Source organism: Ovis canadensis, chromosome 24 (assembly GCF_042477335.2).
Source record: "Ovis canadensis isolate MfBH-ARS-UI-01 breed Bighorn chromosome 24, ARS-UI_OviCan_v2, whole genome shotgun sequence".
In the NCBI taxonomy this organism is placed as follows: domain Eukaryota; kingdom Metazoa; phylum Chordata; class Mammalia; order Artiodactyla; family Bovidae; genus Ovis; species Ovis canadensis.
The window spans coordinates 19,097,906-19,117,346 of NC_091268.1; the positions used below are offsets into that span (position 1 = coordinate 19,097,906).

Consider the following 19,441-nt stretch of genomic DNA (forward strand, 5'->3'; position numbering starts at 1 on the left):
AGCGGTTTTCCCTGCTTTCTTCAATTTAAGTCTGAATTTGGCAATAAGGAGTTCATGATCTGAGCCACAGTCAGCTCCTGGTCTTGTTTTTGTTGACTGTATAGAGCTTCTCCATCTTTTGCTGCAGAGAATATAATCAATCTGATTTCGGTGTTGACCATCTGGTGATGTCCATGTGTAGACTCTTCTCTTGTGTTGTTGGAAGAGGGTGTTTGCTATGACCAGTGCATTTTCTTGGCAAAACTCTATTAGTCTTTGCCCTGCTTCATTCTGTATTCCAAGGCCAAATTTGCCTGTTACTCCAGGTGTTTCTTGACTTCCTACTTTTGCATTCCAGTCCCCTATAATGAAAAGGACATCTTTTGGGTGTTAGTTCTAAAAGGTCTTGTAGGTCTTCATAGAACTGTTCAACTTCAGCTTCTTCAGCGTTACTGGTTGGGGCATAGACTTGGATTACTGTGATATTGAATGGTTTGCCTTGGAAATGAACAGAGATCATTCTGTTGTTTTTGAGATTGCATCCAAGAACTGCATTTCGGACTCTTCTGTTGACCATGATGGCTACTCCATTTCTTCTGAGGGATTCCTGCCCGCAGGAGATGGCAAGAGTGAATGTCGACATTCTAGGAATCAGCGGGGAGTGGAAAGGGGAAATTTGAACAAGTCACAGAGGTATGTAGCGGGAGAGGAAGAGAGAACAGGGAAAAGGAGCAAAACAAAAGAGACACGCTGGGCTCTGTCTGGAGGGGCAGATGGGTGGGGACACCACCATCCTCAATGTTGCCCCACACCTTCCAGTTTCTAATGGCCTCCTGCTTAGCTGCAGGGCCCTGGCCTTGTGTCTTGTATCATCTCCTCGGGGCCAGATACACATAAGTCAACAAAGTCCATGTGGTGACCAGGCTTGCCTGACATAGTCCTGGTCCTCTCCTCTCTGGGCAGTTTTCAGTGACTGCGTCCAATGGAGTTTTAAAGGATACATTTCTACTTTTCCCAGGATTTCTTTCTTAAATCTATTTTGAGGGGGACACACATTCACTCCATAACCAATGCACACCAGTACACCAGTATGAATTTATATGTACACTGACATACACCCAAACCAGTGTTTCAGATCCTGGCTCTACCACTTAGTAACTGGGTAAGCCTCACCTTTTACCTCATCTGTAAAATGGGGATTGTCACAGCTCCAGCTTCTGAGAGCTGACAGATGGGATTCGATGAGATTGAGCTTGTAAAGGCCCTCTGATGATGTCTAGCATATAACAGATGCTCCATAAACACCAGCTCATGACCTGCAACCATACTGGGATGAAGCCTGCAGGCCTCCAGATTTGTGGATCTCAGATGCCTGGGGCTGTGGTGTTCCTGTAAGAGGGTCACAATTCATTAAAGTGCCAAGCACAGTGTAGAGTCTGAAGGAAAAGTATTTATTGCTGTACATGTATCTATAATCACATATAACTATTTACTCTTATAAATGTAGCTTGTTTTCGTAGCATTTATGGAGTTTACAAAACAGTTCGACTTAAAATGGGAACCATAGAACTTCTCTTGTAGTCCAGTGGCTAAGACTCTGCCCTCCCAATGCAGGGGTCCTGGGTTCAGTTCCTGGTGGGAGAACTAGATTCCACATGCCTCATATAAGACCCAGCACAGCTGAATAAATAAATAAATATTAAAAATAAATAAATAAAATGGCAGCCTCACACTCGTGGAATCAGGCCAACATGTGAGGTACACACATGTCCTTCTCTGAAGACAGAGGGGAAGATCATCTTCAGATGGATGGCACACAGTCCATAATCACATACTGGGCACTGGTTCAGCTCATACTTACTCCTACGACTTAATTATGGCTGGGAAGAGATGGTCTGTGATCCAGCACTTTGTAAGCCTGAGTCATCTGTGGTAGCAATTTCCTAAAGCCCAAATAACTAAGGACTAACAATTCAGTACAAGTCAAACAGTTAGATAAACTGAATTATCTCAGAGTCATCAGAGAACTACAAAAACTTGATACATGATGGGTGTTTTTTTATGGGCTTCCCTGGTAGCTCAGATGGTAAAGAATCTGCATGCAATGCAAGAGACCCCAGTTTGATCCCTGGGAGAAGGGATAGGCTACCCACTCCAGTATTCTTGGGCTTCCCTGGCGGCTCAAACAGTAAAGAATTCACCTGCAATGCGGGAGACCTGGGGTCAGTCCCTGGGCTGGGAAGATCCCCTGGAGAAGCGAACGGCTACCCACTCCAGTATTCTGGCCTGGAGAATTCCATGGACAGAGGAGCCTGGCAGGCTACAGTCCATAATTCAACTGTATCAGATAGTCATCAGAGAACTACAGTTTTCCAAAACTGATATGTAATTGGTGTTTTGTTATACTTTTTCTAAGGCCTTTGCAAGCTAACAATAACAGCTAATGTTTTTTTAAGTACTTCCTAAGTCCATGGAGCTCATGTTTTTACTTACTTAAATCCTCACAATGACAATCATGTAAACATCATTGTGACCCACATTTTAGTTAAGTAAACTGAGGCTCAAAGAGGTGCAGAGCCCTGCCTAAGGCCACACAGCTAGGAAAGTTTAAGAGCCAAGACAAACTTGGGCAAGCATGCTTCAGACTCTGCTCCTTAGAACACTCTTGTTAAGGTAAACTTGAATGCCACCCAGGTAATTGAAGCTTTGACTCAGAGTAAATATGCAAGCTGTTTCTTGGAAGACTCTAGTCTTGTCCCAAGATTCTCCTTTGAGCTGCCCAAGCAGGGCCCCTCTAGTTTTCTCAACACACTAAATAGATCTGCTTGGCATATACTAATGGTAGAGGCGTACTAACTATTTGCTGAGAAATCAAATAAATAAGTGGGTGGAATCTGGTCTTTAGACACTGAACTCTGTTGCCCAACCTTATCACAAACTTGATTCCAGGACTTCCCTGATGGTCCAGTGGTTAAGAATTTGCCTGCCAATGCAGGGGACACCAGACCAGGTTCGAGGCAACTAAGCCTGTGGGCTGCAACTACTAAATCCAAATGCCTGGAGCTGGTGCTCCGTAACAGAAGCCACTGTGATGAGAATCCCTTGAGCTGCAATGAAGAGTAATCCTTGCTCACCCCAACTAGAGAAAGCCTGTGCCCCAGCACAGCCAAAAATAAATTTAAAAAAAATTTTTTTAAACCCCTTAATTCTGACAATAATATAAATGGGGGTTAATGGTACCTATTTCCTAGAGGATACTTACTATAATAGAATTAAATGACAGAGTACATTAAAATATTTTGCCCTAGACTGAAACATAGGAGCACTCAGTGAACAGCAAATATTTTGTTATTATCTTCATTAACAGCAAGGATGAAGAATAAGAGTGCTTGCTGTGCAATACTGTGAAATCTCTCCTTGGAGTCTGGCTGTGTTTTGGTTCCATCGTGAAATTTTAGACACACAAGAGGATTCATCAGTTAACAGGGAGGCTGCTGCTGCTGCTAAGTTGCTTCAGTTGTGTCTGATTCTTTGCAACCCCATGGACTGCAGGCCACAAGGATCTTCCATCCATGGGATTTTCCAGGCAAGAGTACTGGAGTGGGTTGCCATTGCCTTCTCCATAACAGGGAGGCAGGAGATAACCATTTACACCTCGGATCACCCAGCATTTGAAACTATCTGTCTTCTCCCTGAAGTCAGCACGTTAAATGAGAAGCAGATGTGTGACAACAGGTGTGCAAAGCATGACGGATGCGAAGGATGCGGCATCAGGGGGAAAGGCTGGCGTCTGGAGGGACGCAAGGACCACCAGGCGTGCTTGGAAATCCTCACCCGTGGAGATGTAAAGTCAAGTCTGGAAAGTCTCCTGTTCAAGGTCGGCTCAGTTGTGGCTCAGGACAGGGTGATGATTCACATGCTTCTCTTGAAAAAAACACAGTGTTAGCATCTGCTGGGCTGCCATAACAGAGCACCAGAGACAGGGGGCTTAATCAACAGACATTTATATCTCACAGTTCTGGAGGCGGGAAGTCCTTAAGGTGCCAGCAGATTCAGTTCCTGGTGAAGACTCTCTTCCTGGCTCATGGATGGCGCCTCTGTGCCCGCACTTGGTGGGAAGAAACGGTGCTCTCTCTCTCCTTTTCATATTAATTACCTCCTATAGACCCTGTCTCCAGATACAGTCATGTTAGGGCTTCAGTGTGAGTTCTGGGGGTCACAGTTCAGTCCGTAACACACAGAACCCACAGACACCACCAGTCCCTGGAATGGCAAAAGTCCCCCTCAGACGATCACCCACTCTGGGCCTGGGGTCATCTGCTCAAATACCCACAAGGGTCAGAGAGGAACGTATAAATGGGTTTTTGACAGAGATACTAAACATTCTGGAATATTCTTACTTTCCACAAAGACGTGCTCTCTCCCATTTTTCTTTAAACACATCCCTCTTGGGTTTTCTTCAGTATTACTGTGTGTTAGAGTGACTTGAGTGTGGAGAGTTTCTATCTACAAGAAACATAACAGTGCCGTGTGACAGATAGAGCAGATACAAGGCCATGGGAAGCAGTGGGAGATGCAGGCCCAACACTGCCTGCCAATTTGGTCACTTCCCAGAATCGAAATATTTGGATTTTTAGGTGAAAACTCCCAAGTTTAAATGCAGACTCAAAATGGAATTAAATCCTGTGTGAGATAAACCAAACCCACTATCACATTTCTGGGCTATTTCTGGCACAAAGATGTATAGGTAGACTTCATTTTATTGCACTTTATTGTGCTTTGCATATATTATGTTTTTTACAAATTGAAGGTTTGTGGAAACCCTGTATTGTCAGATGCTGGTAGCATATTTTAGCAATATTTTTCTAAATTAAGATATGTACATTTTTTAGACATATGCTATTGCATACTTATATGCAGAGTACATCATGAGAAACGCTGGGCTGGAAGAAGCACAAGTTGGAATCAAGATTGCCAGGAGAAATATCAATAACCTCAGATATGCAGATGACACCACCCTTATGGCAGAAAGTGAAGAGGAACTAAAGAGCCTCTTGATGAAAGTGAAAGAAGAGTGAAAAAGTTGGCCTAAAGTTCAACATTCAGAAAACTAAGATCATGGCATCTGGTCCCATCACTTCATGGCAAATAGATGGGGGAAACAGTGGAAACAGTGTCAGACTTTATTTTTTGGGGTTCCAAAATCACTGCGGATGGTGACTGCAGCCGTGAAATTAAAAGACATTTACTTCTTGGAAGCAAAGTTATGACCAACCTAGATAGCATATTCAAAAGCAGAGACATTACTTTGCCAACAAAGGTCCATCTAGTCAAGGCTATGGTTTTTCCAGTGGTCATGTATGAATGTGAGAGTTGGACTGTGAAGAAAGCTGAGCGCCGAAGAATTGATGCTTTTGAACTGTGATATTGGAGAAGACTCTTGAGAGTCCCTTGGACTGCAAGGGGATCCAACCAGTCCATCCTAAAGGAGATCAGTCCTGGGCGTTCATTGGAAGGACTGATGCTGAAGCTGAAACTCCAGTACTTTGGCCACCTCAAGTGAAGAGTTGACTCATTGGAAAATACCCTGATGCTGGGAGGGATTGGGGGCAGGAGGAGAAGGGGATGACAGAGGATGAGATGGCTGGATGGCATTACCAACTTGATGGACATGTTGCTGCTGCTAAGTCGCTTCAGTTGTGTCCGTCTCTGTGCGACCCCATAGACGGCAGCCCACCAGGCTTCCCCGTCCCTGGGATTCTCCAGGCAGGAACACTGGAGTGGGTTGCCATTTCCTGCTCCAATGCATGAAAGTAAAAAGTGAAAGTGAAGTTGCTCAGTCGTGTCCGACTCCTAGTGACCCCATGGACTTCAGCCCACCAGACTCCTCCATCCATGGGATTTTCCAGGCAAGAGTACTGGAGTGGGGTGCCATAGCCAAGTTGGTGATGGACAGGGAAGCCTGGCGTGCTTCGATTCATGGGGTCGCAAAGAGTCGGACATGACTGAGCGACTGAACTGAACTGATTGCATACTTAACAGACTACAGTATAATATAAACCTGACTTTTATATACACTGGAAAACCAAAAATTTATGTGACTCACTTTATGGTGATAGCCTCTTTTTGCAGTGGTCTGGAACCAAACTGTCAGTATCTCTGGGGTATGCCTGTGTGTGTTAGTCGCTCAGTCATGTCCAACTCTGCAACCCCATGGACTGTAGCCCACCAGGCTCCTCTGTTCATGTAATTCTCCAGGCAAGAATACTGGAGTGGACAGCCACATTCCCTTCTCCAGGGGATCTTTTCGACCCAGGGATTGAACCTGTGTCTCCTGCATTGCAGGCAGATTCCTTGCCATCTGAGCCACCAGTAAGTCTATACACAGACAAAAAAAATGATGCCGGTGATGATATTGCTTTGCAGAAAAACACACTAGGGGGAAGGGAAAGAGCAATGCAGCTACTCTTTTAGGTAGAAAATATTCAGACAAAGGACCATTCATTCATCTGGCCTCCATTTCAGGAAGGGAAGCCAGCACCTCCTTGGCTTCAGTATTTTCTCCAAAGGCTTCCTTAAAAGGGCAGGAGGCCAGAGCTAGGGAAGAGAAATAGAGGTAAAATGTCTAGCTTCTCTCCGAGAATTTGCTGCAGGCTGAAGCCAACCACAAAGAGGAAAGCCAGTCTGTGAGAGACACACAGAGAGCCACAGTTGAGGAATGGAACTTCTTAAGCCACTTCTAAGAAAAGAAATTATTGATGCCACTTGTTAGGGACCACTGCTGTTACCAAGTCCAAGCTTGTACTGCTCGCCACACAACTGGCCAATAAACTGAAGCGAACTGTTGGGGCAGGAACAGCAACTTGATTCAAAAAGCCGGCAGACTGAGAAGATGGCAGACTTGTGTTCCAAACAACCACCTTGCCTTAGTTAGAATTGAGGCTTCTTTTATACTAAAAGGGGAGGATGTAAAATCAAACATTTCCTGCTTCTGGTCAGCCTCTGGAGCGGATGTGTTACTTTCTTGCGGTCATTCACACATGGGTCTGGTAAGGATATTTCTAGTGAGCTAAACAAAGGTGCCTGTGTGCTTAGTCCTCAGTCATGTCCAACTCTCTATGACCCCATGGAGTGTAGCCAGCCAGGCTCCTCTGTCCATGGGATTTTTCAGGCAAGAATACTAGAGTGAGCTGCCATTTCTTCCTCCAGGGGAATCTTCTGGAGCCAGGGATTGAACCAGCCTCTCTTGCATGTCCTGCATTGACATGGGGATTCTTTTACCACTGAGTGGCCTGGGAAGCCCTAAACAAAGATATCTGAACTTAATGCTCCTTACTTGGAAGGCAGCATTTCCAGAGATGGGCCATTATGGATAATTTAAGCTTACAGGCAACACCCCTTTAGACTGCAATAGACTACAAAGTTTCTTCCCTATTACACTGCAATGGAGAGAGAGATCAAGTCCAACTCCTAATACAAGGAAAGGTGGGAACTTACAGCCAAGGTGCAGGGCTGGGGACTGAGGTGGGTGGGGGGTGGGTGGTAGTGGATGGAAAATTAGTGAAAAGAAACGTAAGGGGTAAGAAGGGTTTCTTGCTGAAGGAAAGTCATGATGACAAGACATCACCTGGAGGATGCTGAAGGCTAAGGAACCCAATTCAGTTGAGGGAGGCGGGTGGTTCTGGCTAAAGTGGCCACAAGCAAACAATGCAGAAATAAACACGGAAGCCCAGAAATCAAGGCCTAGCTGAGAAGAGAGTTAAGAGGAGCCCAAGTAGAGTCTGGTCAAGAAGAGACCCTTTGCCACCTGGTCCAGGGTAACCCACCTCCCTATCCTTGACAGAGAAGACTGTTTTGGAGAAAAAAAGTGACCTTTGTACAAAAGTGACCTCTGGAGACTCTCCTTTCCAAAGGACGAAGTTGTTCAGGCTAAGCCTCTGAAAGAGATGCCAAGTGCCTTTGCCTACCCTCTGCTGGGGAGACAACGGCCTCCGGAGTAAAGATCCCCCTCATCAAGACCCCAACAACTTCCAACCCCAATTCTTTGTCCTGCCTGCTGCTTCTTCTCCCCGATGCAAGAATAATAATGGCCACCAATTTATGAGCGCCCGGCAATACCCATTCCCACTGTTTGTTCCTAAGTTACTAACGCCAAAGGTGCTGTATCTCTATTTCACATGTTAATAATAATAATAATAATAACCCTGAAGCTCCAAGAGTTTTAGGTATAGAGCCCATGGAGGATAATATGGTTGTGAAGTGATGGCAATAAGACTGGAACACAAATTTTTGATTCCCAAACTCCAGTTCATAAGTCCCGGGCTAATCCACTGTAGGCCGAAATAACAATGCTGACAACCTGAGGCCTGACTTCAGTCTGCCACCCTTGACTCTGACTGAACTCGCTCTGAGGCGCAGCCTGGACCTCACCGGCAAGAGAGGCCAGCAAGAGGAGGCACTCCAGGTTCGACTCCCGCCTCTGCCCTAACGGCTGCGACCACAGGAACTCACCTCCGCGCCCGGGAAGGACCCGCAGCGCACAGCTAAGGGAGACAGTATCTCGCTACACAGCGAAGGCCAGCGCGCCCGGTGCAGCAACTCAGACGCAAACCGGATCCACAACCGCGCGTCCTTCCCAAAGCCTCGCGAGAGGCTGGTGCCCGCGGGAAGCGGAAGTCGTGGACGCCGGAATCGGGGAGGCAGTTCAGTTCAGTTCAGTCGCTGAGTTTGCGACCCCGTGAATCGCAGCATGCCAGGCCTCCCTGTCCATCACCAACTCCCGGAGTTCACTCAAACTCACTTCCATCGAGTCAGTGATGCCATCCAGCCATCTCATCCTCGGTCGTCCCCTTCTCCTCCTGCCCCCAATCCCTCCCAGCATCAGAGTCTTTTCCAATGAGTCAGCTCTTCGCATGAGGTGGCCAAAGTACTGGAGTTTCAGCTTCAGCATCAGTCCTTCCAAAGAACACCCAGGGCTGATCTCCTTCAGAATGGGCTGGTTGGATCTCCTTGCATCCAAGGGACTCAGCCTTCTCCAACATCACAGTTCAAAAGCATCAATTTTTCGGCGCTCAGCTTTCTTCACAGACCAATTCTCACATCCATACATGACCACTGGAAAAACCATAGCTGTGACTAGATGGACCTTTGTTGGCAAAGTAATGTCTCTGCTTTTGAATATGCTATCTAGGTTGGTCATAACTTTGCTTCCAAGGAGTAAGTGTCTTTTAATTTCATGGCTGCAATCACCATCTGCAGTGATTTTGGAGCCCCCAAAATATGAACTCTGACACTGTTTCCACTGTTTCCCCATCTATTTCCCATGAAGTGATGGGACCAGATGCCATGATCTTCGTTTTCTGAATGTTGAGCTTTAAGCCAACTTTTTCACTCTCCTCTTTCACTTTCACCAAGAGACTCTTTAGTTCTTCTTCACTTTCTGCCATAAGGGTGGTGTCATCTGCATATCTGAGGTTGATATTTCTTCTGGCAATCTTGATTCCAGTTTGTGCTCCTTCCAGCCCAGCGTTTCTCATGATATACTCTGCATATAAATAAGCAGGGTGACAATATACAGCCTTGATGTACTGCTTTTCCTATTTGGAACCAGTCTGTTGTTCCATGTCCAGTTATAACTGTTGCTTGCTGACCTGCATACAAATTTCTCAAGAGGCAGGTCAGGCGGTCTGGTATTTTCATCTCTTTCAGAATATTCCACAGTTTATTGTGATCCACACAGTCAAAGGCTTTGGCATAGTCAATAAAGCAGAAATAGATGTTTTTCTGGAACTCTCTTGCTTTTTCAATGATCCAGCGGATGTTGGAAATTTGATCTCTGGTTCCTCTGCCTTTTCTAAAACCAGCTGGAACATCTGGAAGTTCAGGGTTCATGTATTGCTGAAGCCTGGCTTGGAGAATTTTGAGCATTACTAGCAGGTGAGATGAGTGCAATTGTGCGGTAGTTTGAGCATTCTTTGGCATTGCCTTTCTTTGGGATTGGAATGAAAACTGACCTTTTCCAGTCCTGTGGCCATTGCTGAGTTTTCCAAATTTGCTGGCATATTGAGTGCAGCACTTTGACAACATCATCTTTCAGGATTTGAAATAGCTCAGCTGGAATTCCATCACCTCTACTAGCTTTGTTCCTAGTGATGCTTTCTAAGGCCCACTTGACATCGGGGAGACAACTAGACTACATTTCCCATAGTGCGTCGTGGGGCGCCATTCAGGCAGATGCCAAGAGGGCTACCTGCAGTGGGCGCGCTGTCATGTTGCTTTAAGGGTCTTTCCTGGAGGTGACCCGGTGAGGGGCAGGTGAAAAGGGGCATCAGCCTCTGGGCGCCACATTGTTGTTGCTGGTCCCTTGCGTGCTCTGTTTCCACATCTGTGAATGGGGGACATTAATTCATTCAAAATCCTTTCATCCATTCATACATATATTTTTTAAAGCTGCCAATTGAGCGATCCCATCCGCCAGCTCTGCTAGGTGCTGGCATTTCGGCAATGATGAGCAAGTGCTTTCTTTCATAAAACTTACATTCTACCAAGAAAAAAAGTATACACTGGACAAATAATTGCCCAAATAATTGTTTAGTCACCTCTTTGGTAAATGCTGCCAAAGCAGTAGAGGAGAGGGGATCTGACCCTCTTAGGGTGAATGTGTCAAGGGAAGGTAGCCTGGGGATTTGTGGGGAAAGGGTCCACACAGAAAGAACTGCAAGTGTAAAGATCCTGAGGCCCGAGAGATCGGGGTGCATTTGCAGGACAGAAAGGAGACCAGTGTCGTCCCGGTACAGGGGGCCAACCTTGGAAGACAAGGCTGAAGAGGTGGGACCAAGCAGGGGTCTTTGGAAGGCTGCCAGGAGGATTAAATGTTATATCCCAAGAGCCAGGAGAAAGGAGTAGTTTGGGCTTTTAAGCAGCATAGTGTCCTGGTAGGAGAGGAAGCTTGGTGGAATACAGATTTCGGGGAGTCCAGAGGGGAGCAGTGAAACCAGCTGGAAGCTCCTGGGTCTGAAAGTGAAAGTGTTAATCACTCTGTTCTGTCCAGCTCTTTTGGACCCCCATGGACTGTAGCCCGCCAGGCTCCTCTGTCCATGGGATTCTCCAGGCAAGAATACTGGGTGGGGTAGCCATTCCCTTCTCCAGGGGATCTTCCCAACCCAGGGATCAAACCCAGGTCTCCAGCATTGGAGACAGATTCTTTACCATCTGAACTATGAGGGAAGCCATGAGGTCTGAATTGAAGTAATATTGGTGATGGTGGTAGTCACTCAGGGAGGGATCTGATCCAGATTCCTGAAGCAGAGTCCACAGGGCCCTGGGAGTGATTGGGTTGGGGTGAAGGAGGGAGAAGACAAGAATAACACATTAGTAAAATGAGGATAGTAACACCCGGGGTAGGTAACCTTGTGATTTAAATATGCAACAAAATGCCTAAAGGTTTGTGCTAAATAACTGCAGTCCTGTCCGATTCTGTGCCACCCTGTGGACTGTAGCCCACCAGGCTCCTCTGTTCAGGGGGTTCTCCAGGCATGAGTACTGGAGTGGGTTGCCATGCCTTCCTCCAGGGGATCTTCCCGACCCAAGGATTGAAACCACATTTCTTATGTCTCCTGCACTGTAGGTGGGGTCTTTAACACTGAACCACCAGGGAAGCCCAATAAAGGCTTAATATATAGCTTAATACATTCTAATTTTTAAAATAATAAAAACTGCTTCTGTGTTTAGAGCAATGTTTATAATGATAAAAACCTGAAAACAATCTCAGTGTCGATCAACAGAATGATGGATGGATAAATCTCAGAGATTATGCTGAGCTAAAAAGCAAGTGACCGAATGAAATCATCTCCATGAATTATAAGAACACACAGAACGATGCTGTGTATGATTTAGGAATATATACATGTGTGGTATCCCTAAATGTATATGGGCCATGACTTAGTGATTAAACAACAACACAGGTGGTAGAGGGTAAAGAAAGGTGGAATTTGGGTAAACACCTAATTCAAGATGATGTTTATCCCTGGTGATGGGGCAGGGTCTGGAGAGAGATGTGATGGGGGAAGAGTGCAGGTGGCATAAAATGCAAGTTTTTGTTTGCCTGTTTTTTTTAAATTTTGGCTGTGCTGAGCAAGCGACTTGTGGGGTCTCAGTTCCCCAACCAGGGATTGAACCCGGGCCATGGCAGTGAAAGTGCCGGATCCTAACTGCTAGGCCACCAGGGAAGCCCATATATGTGTACATATTGCTATGCCCAGAGTCCGAGTCCCCAAAACTGAGAGAATAAGACGTCCACACCAATGCAAAAGCATGATGGGGTTTTATTTCTAGCTTGAGCTAGGGCTCCTGCCACATCCAACGCAGTGGAGTGGAGCAAGGAGCCCTGAGCCCAGATTTACAGCAGTATTTATAGGTTTTAGAACAGAGAGTTGGCAAGGGCTGATTGGCTGCAGGAGTTTCCTAGTATTTACTAATTGGCTAATCTTTATTGGCTGCAGGGGTTTCCTGGTATTTACTAATTGGTTATTGGCTGCAGGGGGATGTCTTTTACGTCCTGATAGACTCAAACCAGGTTACGGGGAGTATGCTGATTAGACAAGTCCTGGCATCCGTGGGGATGACCTCACTGGGCAATGACTCAGCCTTTCCCATGAGTCCTACCTTAGTCCCTGAAGCCTATCATGGCGTTTGTTAGGTTCCAACATTCCCCCCTGTCCTCTGATCATGGAGAGGAATCCTCTTCATTCTGAGACATTGCCTGATAGTGTTGTCTCAGCATCATCGCTTGAACTGTACTGATATGTTCTTTTTACAAAGGTCCAAGGTCGAAGAATAAATCTGGCCACCAAGTATTGGGGGGATTCCAGTAGTCGAATTGAGTACCTCATGGGTTAGTCCATTACGAAGTGTCCAGGTGATCTTAGCAGGCTGATGTGGGTTAGCACCAGCAGTTCCGGAGTGGAGAAGGAGGGCCACCAACAGGAGAGTCTGGGGGATTTGTCTGGGGCCAGCTGGCGGACGAGCTTCATTTTTAAGCGGTTGGTGGGAAGCGGTGTCGCCTTCCATTCTTTTTGGGCCTTTTCTTGTTCCTCTGGGGTGGCACAACGCACATGGTTGCAGTGCACCCAGGGTCCAATTCCGTCCACCTTTAGGGCAGTGGGGGTGGTAAGGAGAACAACATAGGGGCCCTTCCATCTTGGCTCTAAGGTTTTTGACTGGTGTCTCTTAACCCAGACCCAATCTCCCAGGCCCATATCATGGGACGGGATTGTTCCTTTACTCTGGCCCTCATGAACTTCTCGTATCAGTGACCAGATATGTTTATGAGTCAAACCTAGTTTATAGGGGATATTGCGTGCCAGAAAAACCGCAAAGGGAAGGAGGGTTACCCAGTCCCCGCCAGTCTCTATTGCCAGCTTTGTTAAAGTTTCTTTTAGGGTCCGGTTCATTCTTTCTACTTGTCCTGAGCTCTGGGGGCTGTACTCACAATGTAGCTTCCATTTGGTTCCCAGGGCTGAGACCAGTCCTTTAACAATTTTGCTCACAAATGCACATCCATTATCAGAGCCAGTAGATGCTGGCAGCCCAAACCTAGGTATTATCTCTTCTAGGAGCTTCTTAGCCACTATTATTGCTGTCTCCTTTTTAGTGGGGTAAGCCTCTACCCACCCAGAAAATGTATCAACCAAAACTAACAGGTAACGATAGCCATACTTGCCTGGCCTTACCTCTGTAAAATCTATCTCCCAATGCTGTCCCGGCCTTTCCCCCAGTATCTTACACCCGTGTGCTGTCCTTTTCCCGGTCTCATCACCTGACAGGCCTTGCAGGTGCGGACTATGTTCTGTGTGGTTTTCTTTTGTTGGGGAAACCGCAGCTGCACTGCTTGTAGAAGCGTCAAAGTCTTTTTCTCTCCCAAATGGGTGGTTTGATGTAAATGGGTACAGAGATGTCTGCCCAGGTCGGCAGGAAGCAACAGGTTGTCATCCTGGTCCCAATACCATCCGTCCTTGCCCGCAGGGCAGTTGGTGTTATCCTGCAACCAGCTTAAATCGGAGGGGGAGTATATGGGGCTTGGGGGGAGAGTCCCCATCCCCGGCAGTGGTAATCCTACAGCCAGCACATGAGCTTGGCAGTATCCAGCGGCTACCTCGTGGACTGCTACATCGGCAGCATGGTTGCCTTGGGCCCTGGCATCTTCTCCTTTCTGGTGTCCTGGGACATGTACTATGGATACTGCCTGGGGCAAGTGGACCGCTGCCAAGAGTCTGCGTATTTCAGGTAGGTTCTTAATCTCTTTTCCCTCTGCCGTCAAGAACCCCTGTTCTTTATATATAGGGCCTTGAATATGCACGGTGCCGAATGCATACCGGCTGTCAGTGTAAATGGTGATCTTTTTTCCTTTCTCCCTCTCTAGTGCTTGTATCACTGCTATCAATTCTGCTTTTTGGGTGGATGTTCCAGGGGGCAAGGCCTCGGCCCAGACGACCCTCCCAGTGCCATCTACTATGATGCCCCCGTTTTTCTCTGCCCATCCTTTATATAACTGCTCCCATCTGTGAACCATATCAGCTCACTGTCCTTTAATGGTATGTCGCTGAGGTCTCTTTGTATGGCAGTTACCTCAGCCAATACTTCAACACAGTCATGGAGAGGCCCATCCTCCTCCGGGATGGGCAAGAGAGTAGCAGGATTTAGAAAACAAGGTGTCTGAAAGTGTATCCGGGGAGCATCTAACAGCAGGGCTTGGTAATGGGCTAAGCGAGCGTTAGGAATCCACTTACCCGGTGGCTGTTTGAGGATCCCCTCTATGGCATGGGGAGTGTAGACCAGGAGGTGCTGTCCATAAGTCAACTTGCCGGCGTCATGGACAAGGAGAGCAGCGGCCACGATGATACGGAGACAGGGTGGCCATCCAGCAGCTACCAGGTCCAGCCATTTAGAGAGGTATGCCACAGGCCGCCTCCAAGGTCCCCATTGCTGTGTCAGGACTCTCTTTCCCACTCCCTGATTTTCATCCACAAACAGTTGAAATGGCTTAGCCGGGTCAGGGAGAGCTAGGGCCGGGGCTTCTAGCAATGCCCGCCAGAGTTCCTGAAACGCCCGCCTCATTGGCTCAGTCCAAGTCCAGTTCTTATTTTCTCTACTTCCTTCATATAGAGGCCGGGCCTTTTCAGCAAACCCCAGGATCCATAGCCTGCAGTACCCAACAGTCCCTAAGAACTCCCTCACTTGCCGAGGAGTCGTTGGCTCGGGGATCTGTAAAATAGTCTCTTTCATAGTCTGAGTCAACCATCTTTGCCCCTGTTTTATTTTGTACCCCAAGTAAATGACTTCCTGTTTAGCAATTTGGGCCTTCTTTGCACTCGCCCGGTACCCCAATGTCCCCAAAGTCTGAAGGAGGTCGCCTGTGGCCTCTAGGCATACCTCCTTGCTAGTAGCGGCCAGCATGAGGTCATCCACATATTGCAATAGGACAATGTCTGGGTGGCTAGTCCGGTACTCACAGAGGTCCTCACCTAGAGCCTCATTGAACAATGTCGGCGAGTTTTTAAATCCCTGTGGAAGGCGAGTCCAGGTCAGCTGTCCTACAGTTTGACTGACTTCATCAGTCCATTCGAATGTGAAGATCTCTTGGCTCTGAGGGGCCAGAGGCAAACTGAAAAAGGCATCTTTTAAGTCCAAGATTGTATACCAGATGTAGTCTGGTGGCAAGCTGCTCAGGAGGGTGTATGGGTTAGGGACAGTGGGATGAATGTCACTCACCGGTTTGTTGACTTCACGAAGATCTCGGACGGGTCTAAAGTCTGTTCCCCCGGGCTTTTTCACAGGCAGCAGGGGAGTATTCCATGGGGACTGGCACTTTTTAAGAATCCCTACCTTCAGGAGGCGCTGTATGTGTGGCGTGATTCCTTGCCGGGCCTCCTAACTCAGGGGGTACTGCTTTACCTTCACAGGGGTAGCATTTGCTTTTTTTTTTTTTTTTTTTAAGCAGTAAGAACACCACTATTTATTTAGTATTTACTATGTACCAGGCACAGTGCTAAGAGCTTTACATGAAATAATCATTTAATCCTCATTTAATCATTCAATACCTAATAAGGTAGATATAGACAAGGAAATTTGTTAGTAACTTCCCAAGATAACAGGTGGTAAAGGTAGTATTCTTCAGAGCTTAAGTTCTTAACTACTACAGTAGATAGAAACATGGGAAAGTACTTACAATATGCTGATCTGAAAAAGCAGAATATAAAATATATACTACGTATAACCCTATAAAAATATGTATATGTGTTGGCAAGGCCAAGAAGATGATCTACACAAATGAAAACAGATGTTGTAGTGGTGTGGCTGGTAATGAGTGAAACAGTTCTTTAATGTTGTTAATATCACTTAAGACTTCAGAAGCCATAAATTAACAAACACTATCATCACTATCGTTACTGTTTTCAACTGTGGGCACATAGTGTGTGTGTCTCCAGAACTCCTGTTACACTGATCCCTGCCTCTTCTACCCCTCGTGAGCTTCCCCCCATGGGAGGCTAAGTGCCTACCTTAGTGCTATACTATACTGGTCCATTGCTTCCTGATACTCATTGACAGCTACAAGGAAATCTCCTAGGATCCGATGCAGGACACAGTCACTCTGATTAGCTAGTGCGTTCCTCAACAAAGCAATTCCATCTTCGTATTTCTGTTCTCTGCTAAGTAATTCTGCCTTTTTCACCACAGCCTTAATGTAATCCGGCCTTTGGGTCAGGGCTTTATCTAATAAGGTTTTGGCTTTCTCCTGTGTCACTGGGTCTTCAAGACAAACGGTGGCTAAAAGGGTAAGGGTCTGTGCATTTGCTCCTAGAGTTTTGTAAACATTGTTAGCCATTACCATTGCTTCACGAATACTGTTGGAGGCTAAGTAACATTCGATGAGACCTTCATAACAATCTAAGCGACAAGGTGCAAGACGTATAGCCTCCCGAAAGTGGATTATTGCTTCCTGTACTCTGCCCATGTTTCTAAGAGCTGCTCCCTTAAGCAGCAAAGCTTGAACACTGTTACTGTTCAGCTGAATGGCCTTGGCTCCTAAATAGAGGGCTCGAGAATAGCGTTTGCTGTAGAAGCTGTGACACCCAGAGACCACCCAGGGTTCTGCATGTTGGTCAGAAATATTAAAAAGGCGGCAGCCAAGGTTCTCCACATCCTCCAGCCGCCCTTCTCGTGCCAGGAGGTAGCCATACACATCCATTCCTTTTATCAGATACGGATCCAACATCTGTGCCTGTTCAAACTTGAGGACAGAGTTTTTATTGTCACCAGCTCTGAAGTACAGATCTGCTAAGCTTCCCAGTAGGTCCACGTTATCTCTCAACAAGGACTTTTTCTCTAGTGAACAAATGGTATTGATTGCTCTCGAATTGTCACCAACATGCACAAAAGCATAGGCTTTGATCCACACAGAAAGCCAATCCAAGTTAGGCACAGTCTGGATCACATTCATTGTCATTGACGCCACCTCTGCACCTTTTACAGAAAGAGACAGCAAACCTAGAATCGCATCAAGGGCTAATGGGCACTGCCTCAGCACTTCCTTATAGCTGGTGACTGAAGGTCGCTCCTGACCAGCCTTCTTGTACAGGTTTGCCAACATCATGTTTATTTTGGGAGTTCTTTGTCTTGAAGGGATCCCATCAAGTATAGCAATGGCATCTTTATCTTGTTTTAGCATTGTATAACATTCAGCCATTTTGTATTTTACTTCAATTTCAGATGGAAGACACTGACTCTGCGGAGTGGATGCAGAATTTCCAGTTGAAGGTCTCACTTTTGAAGTTTTACTTAGGGCTTTCTTTTGCTGTAAAGCCATAGTATACTTACTCACAGCATTCCGATACTCCTTATCATGAAAGAGAGAATCTGCATGATACACCAAAAGCTGGTACTTCTGAGATGGGGAGAATAACTCAGGGTTGTTATTACTCATTGTAAGTAACAAGCTGCTGAGGAGCCGCACGTTGGAATGCAGCCCCGCGGCCGCCATGTCTCGCACATGGTCTATCACATTCATTCTGCCCAGAAAGGCTGCAGATAGCGGCGGCGGCAGCGCGAAAAGCCGGCTGAAGCTCCTTCAGCATTTGCTTTTAATTCAACAATGATGGGAGGTCTTTGTTTTGCCAGTCCTACTCCTGCCGTCTCAGCCCAGGCCAGAGGGTATTTTTGGATCCATTGTAGCATAGCTGAGTCCACAGCTGCAGGGGGTTTTGGTGAATATAGTCTGTATTCATCTCTCAGTGCCAGGGATAAAACATGAATTGGTTGTCCAAGCACGTCTGTGACTGATATCCCTGAGTCAAAGTGAATTTGCGCATTGACTTTGGACAATATGTCTCTTCCTAGTAAACAGGCCAGACATTCTGGGATCACCAGAAATGAGTGGGACACCTGTTGGGCTCCCAAGTCCACTTTTCGTTTAGTAGTCCAGTAATATCTTTTTGTCCTGGTGGCTCCCTGGACCAAGCTAGTCTTCTTGGACATCGGCCCGAATTTTTGATTGAGGACCGAGTATTGGGCTCCCATATCCACCATGAAGCCGACCGGTTTCCCCTCCACATTAATAGTTACCCAGGACTCGGGGAGGGGTGCCGGGCCCTGACCCCTCTAATCACTATCTTCTCCTGCATGTAAAATGTTGATACCTGAGGGAGACTCTTCTTTTCTTACAGTCCTTTTTTTCAGGTTTCTCTTGGGGCACTCATTTTCCCAGTGCCCTTGCTCTTTGCAATAGGCGCATTGGTCTCTCTTTAGGGTGGGTCTGGCTGGTTTCTCCCTTCCTTTCGGCTGGGTGTCTCGAGTCTTCCGGGAATCAGGTCCCAGTCTCATCCCCCCGAAGAAAATTTGAGCCAGCTCTTTCCGATTTCTTCGGTTTTCCTTAGCTCTAAATTCCCTTTCCTCCCGTCTAATTCGTTCCTCCCTCTCCTCAGGGGTCTCTCTGTTATTAAACACTTTCTCAGCTGCCCTCACCAGATCCTGTATTGACTGTTCTCCTAGCCTCTCTATCCTCTGTAACTTCCTCCTGATATCCGGAGCTGCCTGATTAACAAAGGCTAGCAAGACTGCTGTGCGTGACTCATCAGCCTGAGGGTCCATGGGCGTATACTGCCTGAAAGCCTCCATTAACCTCTCTAAAAAGGCTGCCAGACTCTCATTTGGCTCGTGCCTTATCAAATTTACCTTAGACAAATTCGTTGGTTTCCTGGCGGCTGCCCGGAGGCCAGCCATCAGAGTCTGGCGGTACACTCGGAGACACTCCCTACCTTCAGCGCGTTCAAAATCCCAGTTTGGTCGCATCAAAGGAAACCCCTGCTCGATTAGGTGGGGCTGCACGGTGGGTCTTCCATCCACTCCTGGAACATGTTTTCATGCTTCCGATAGAATTCGCTCCCATTCCTCCGTGGTGAAGAGCACC

The 19,441-nt window shown here is 46.8% G+C and overlaps 1 protein-coding gene and 1 long non-coding RNA gene across 2 annotated transcripts; both read right to left on the reverse strand.

Moving 5' to 3' along the window:
• Nucleotides 1-3,309: 3,309 nt before the first annotated feature.
• On the reverse strand, nt 3,310-8,591 carry LOC138429042 (uncharacterized). The gene is made up of 3 exons (XR_011252657.1): nt 8,491-8,591; nt 3,994-4,147; nt 3,310-3,903 (listed from the first exon to the last, which is right to left on the reverse strand). It is a non-coding gene; the product is annotated as an uncharacterized lncRNA (long non-coding RNA).
• A 7,366-nt stretch (nt 8,592-15,957) lies between these two features.
• LOC138428646 (anaphase-promoting complex subunit 7-like) lies at nt 15,958-18,098 on the reverse strand. Its single transcript, XM_069569363.1, has one exon. It carries the CDS (start codon nt 18,041-18,043, stop codon nt 16,532-16,534), a length of 1,512 nt encoding a protein of 503 aa, XP_069425464.1. The 5' UTR covers nt 18,044-18,098; the 3' UTR covers nt 15,958-16,531.
• Between the last annotated feature and the right edge of the window lie 1,343 nt (nt 18,099-19,441).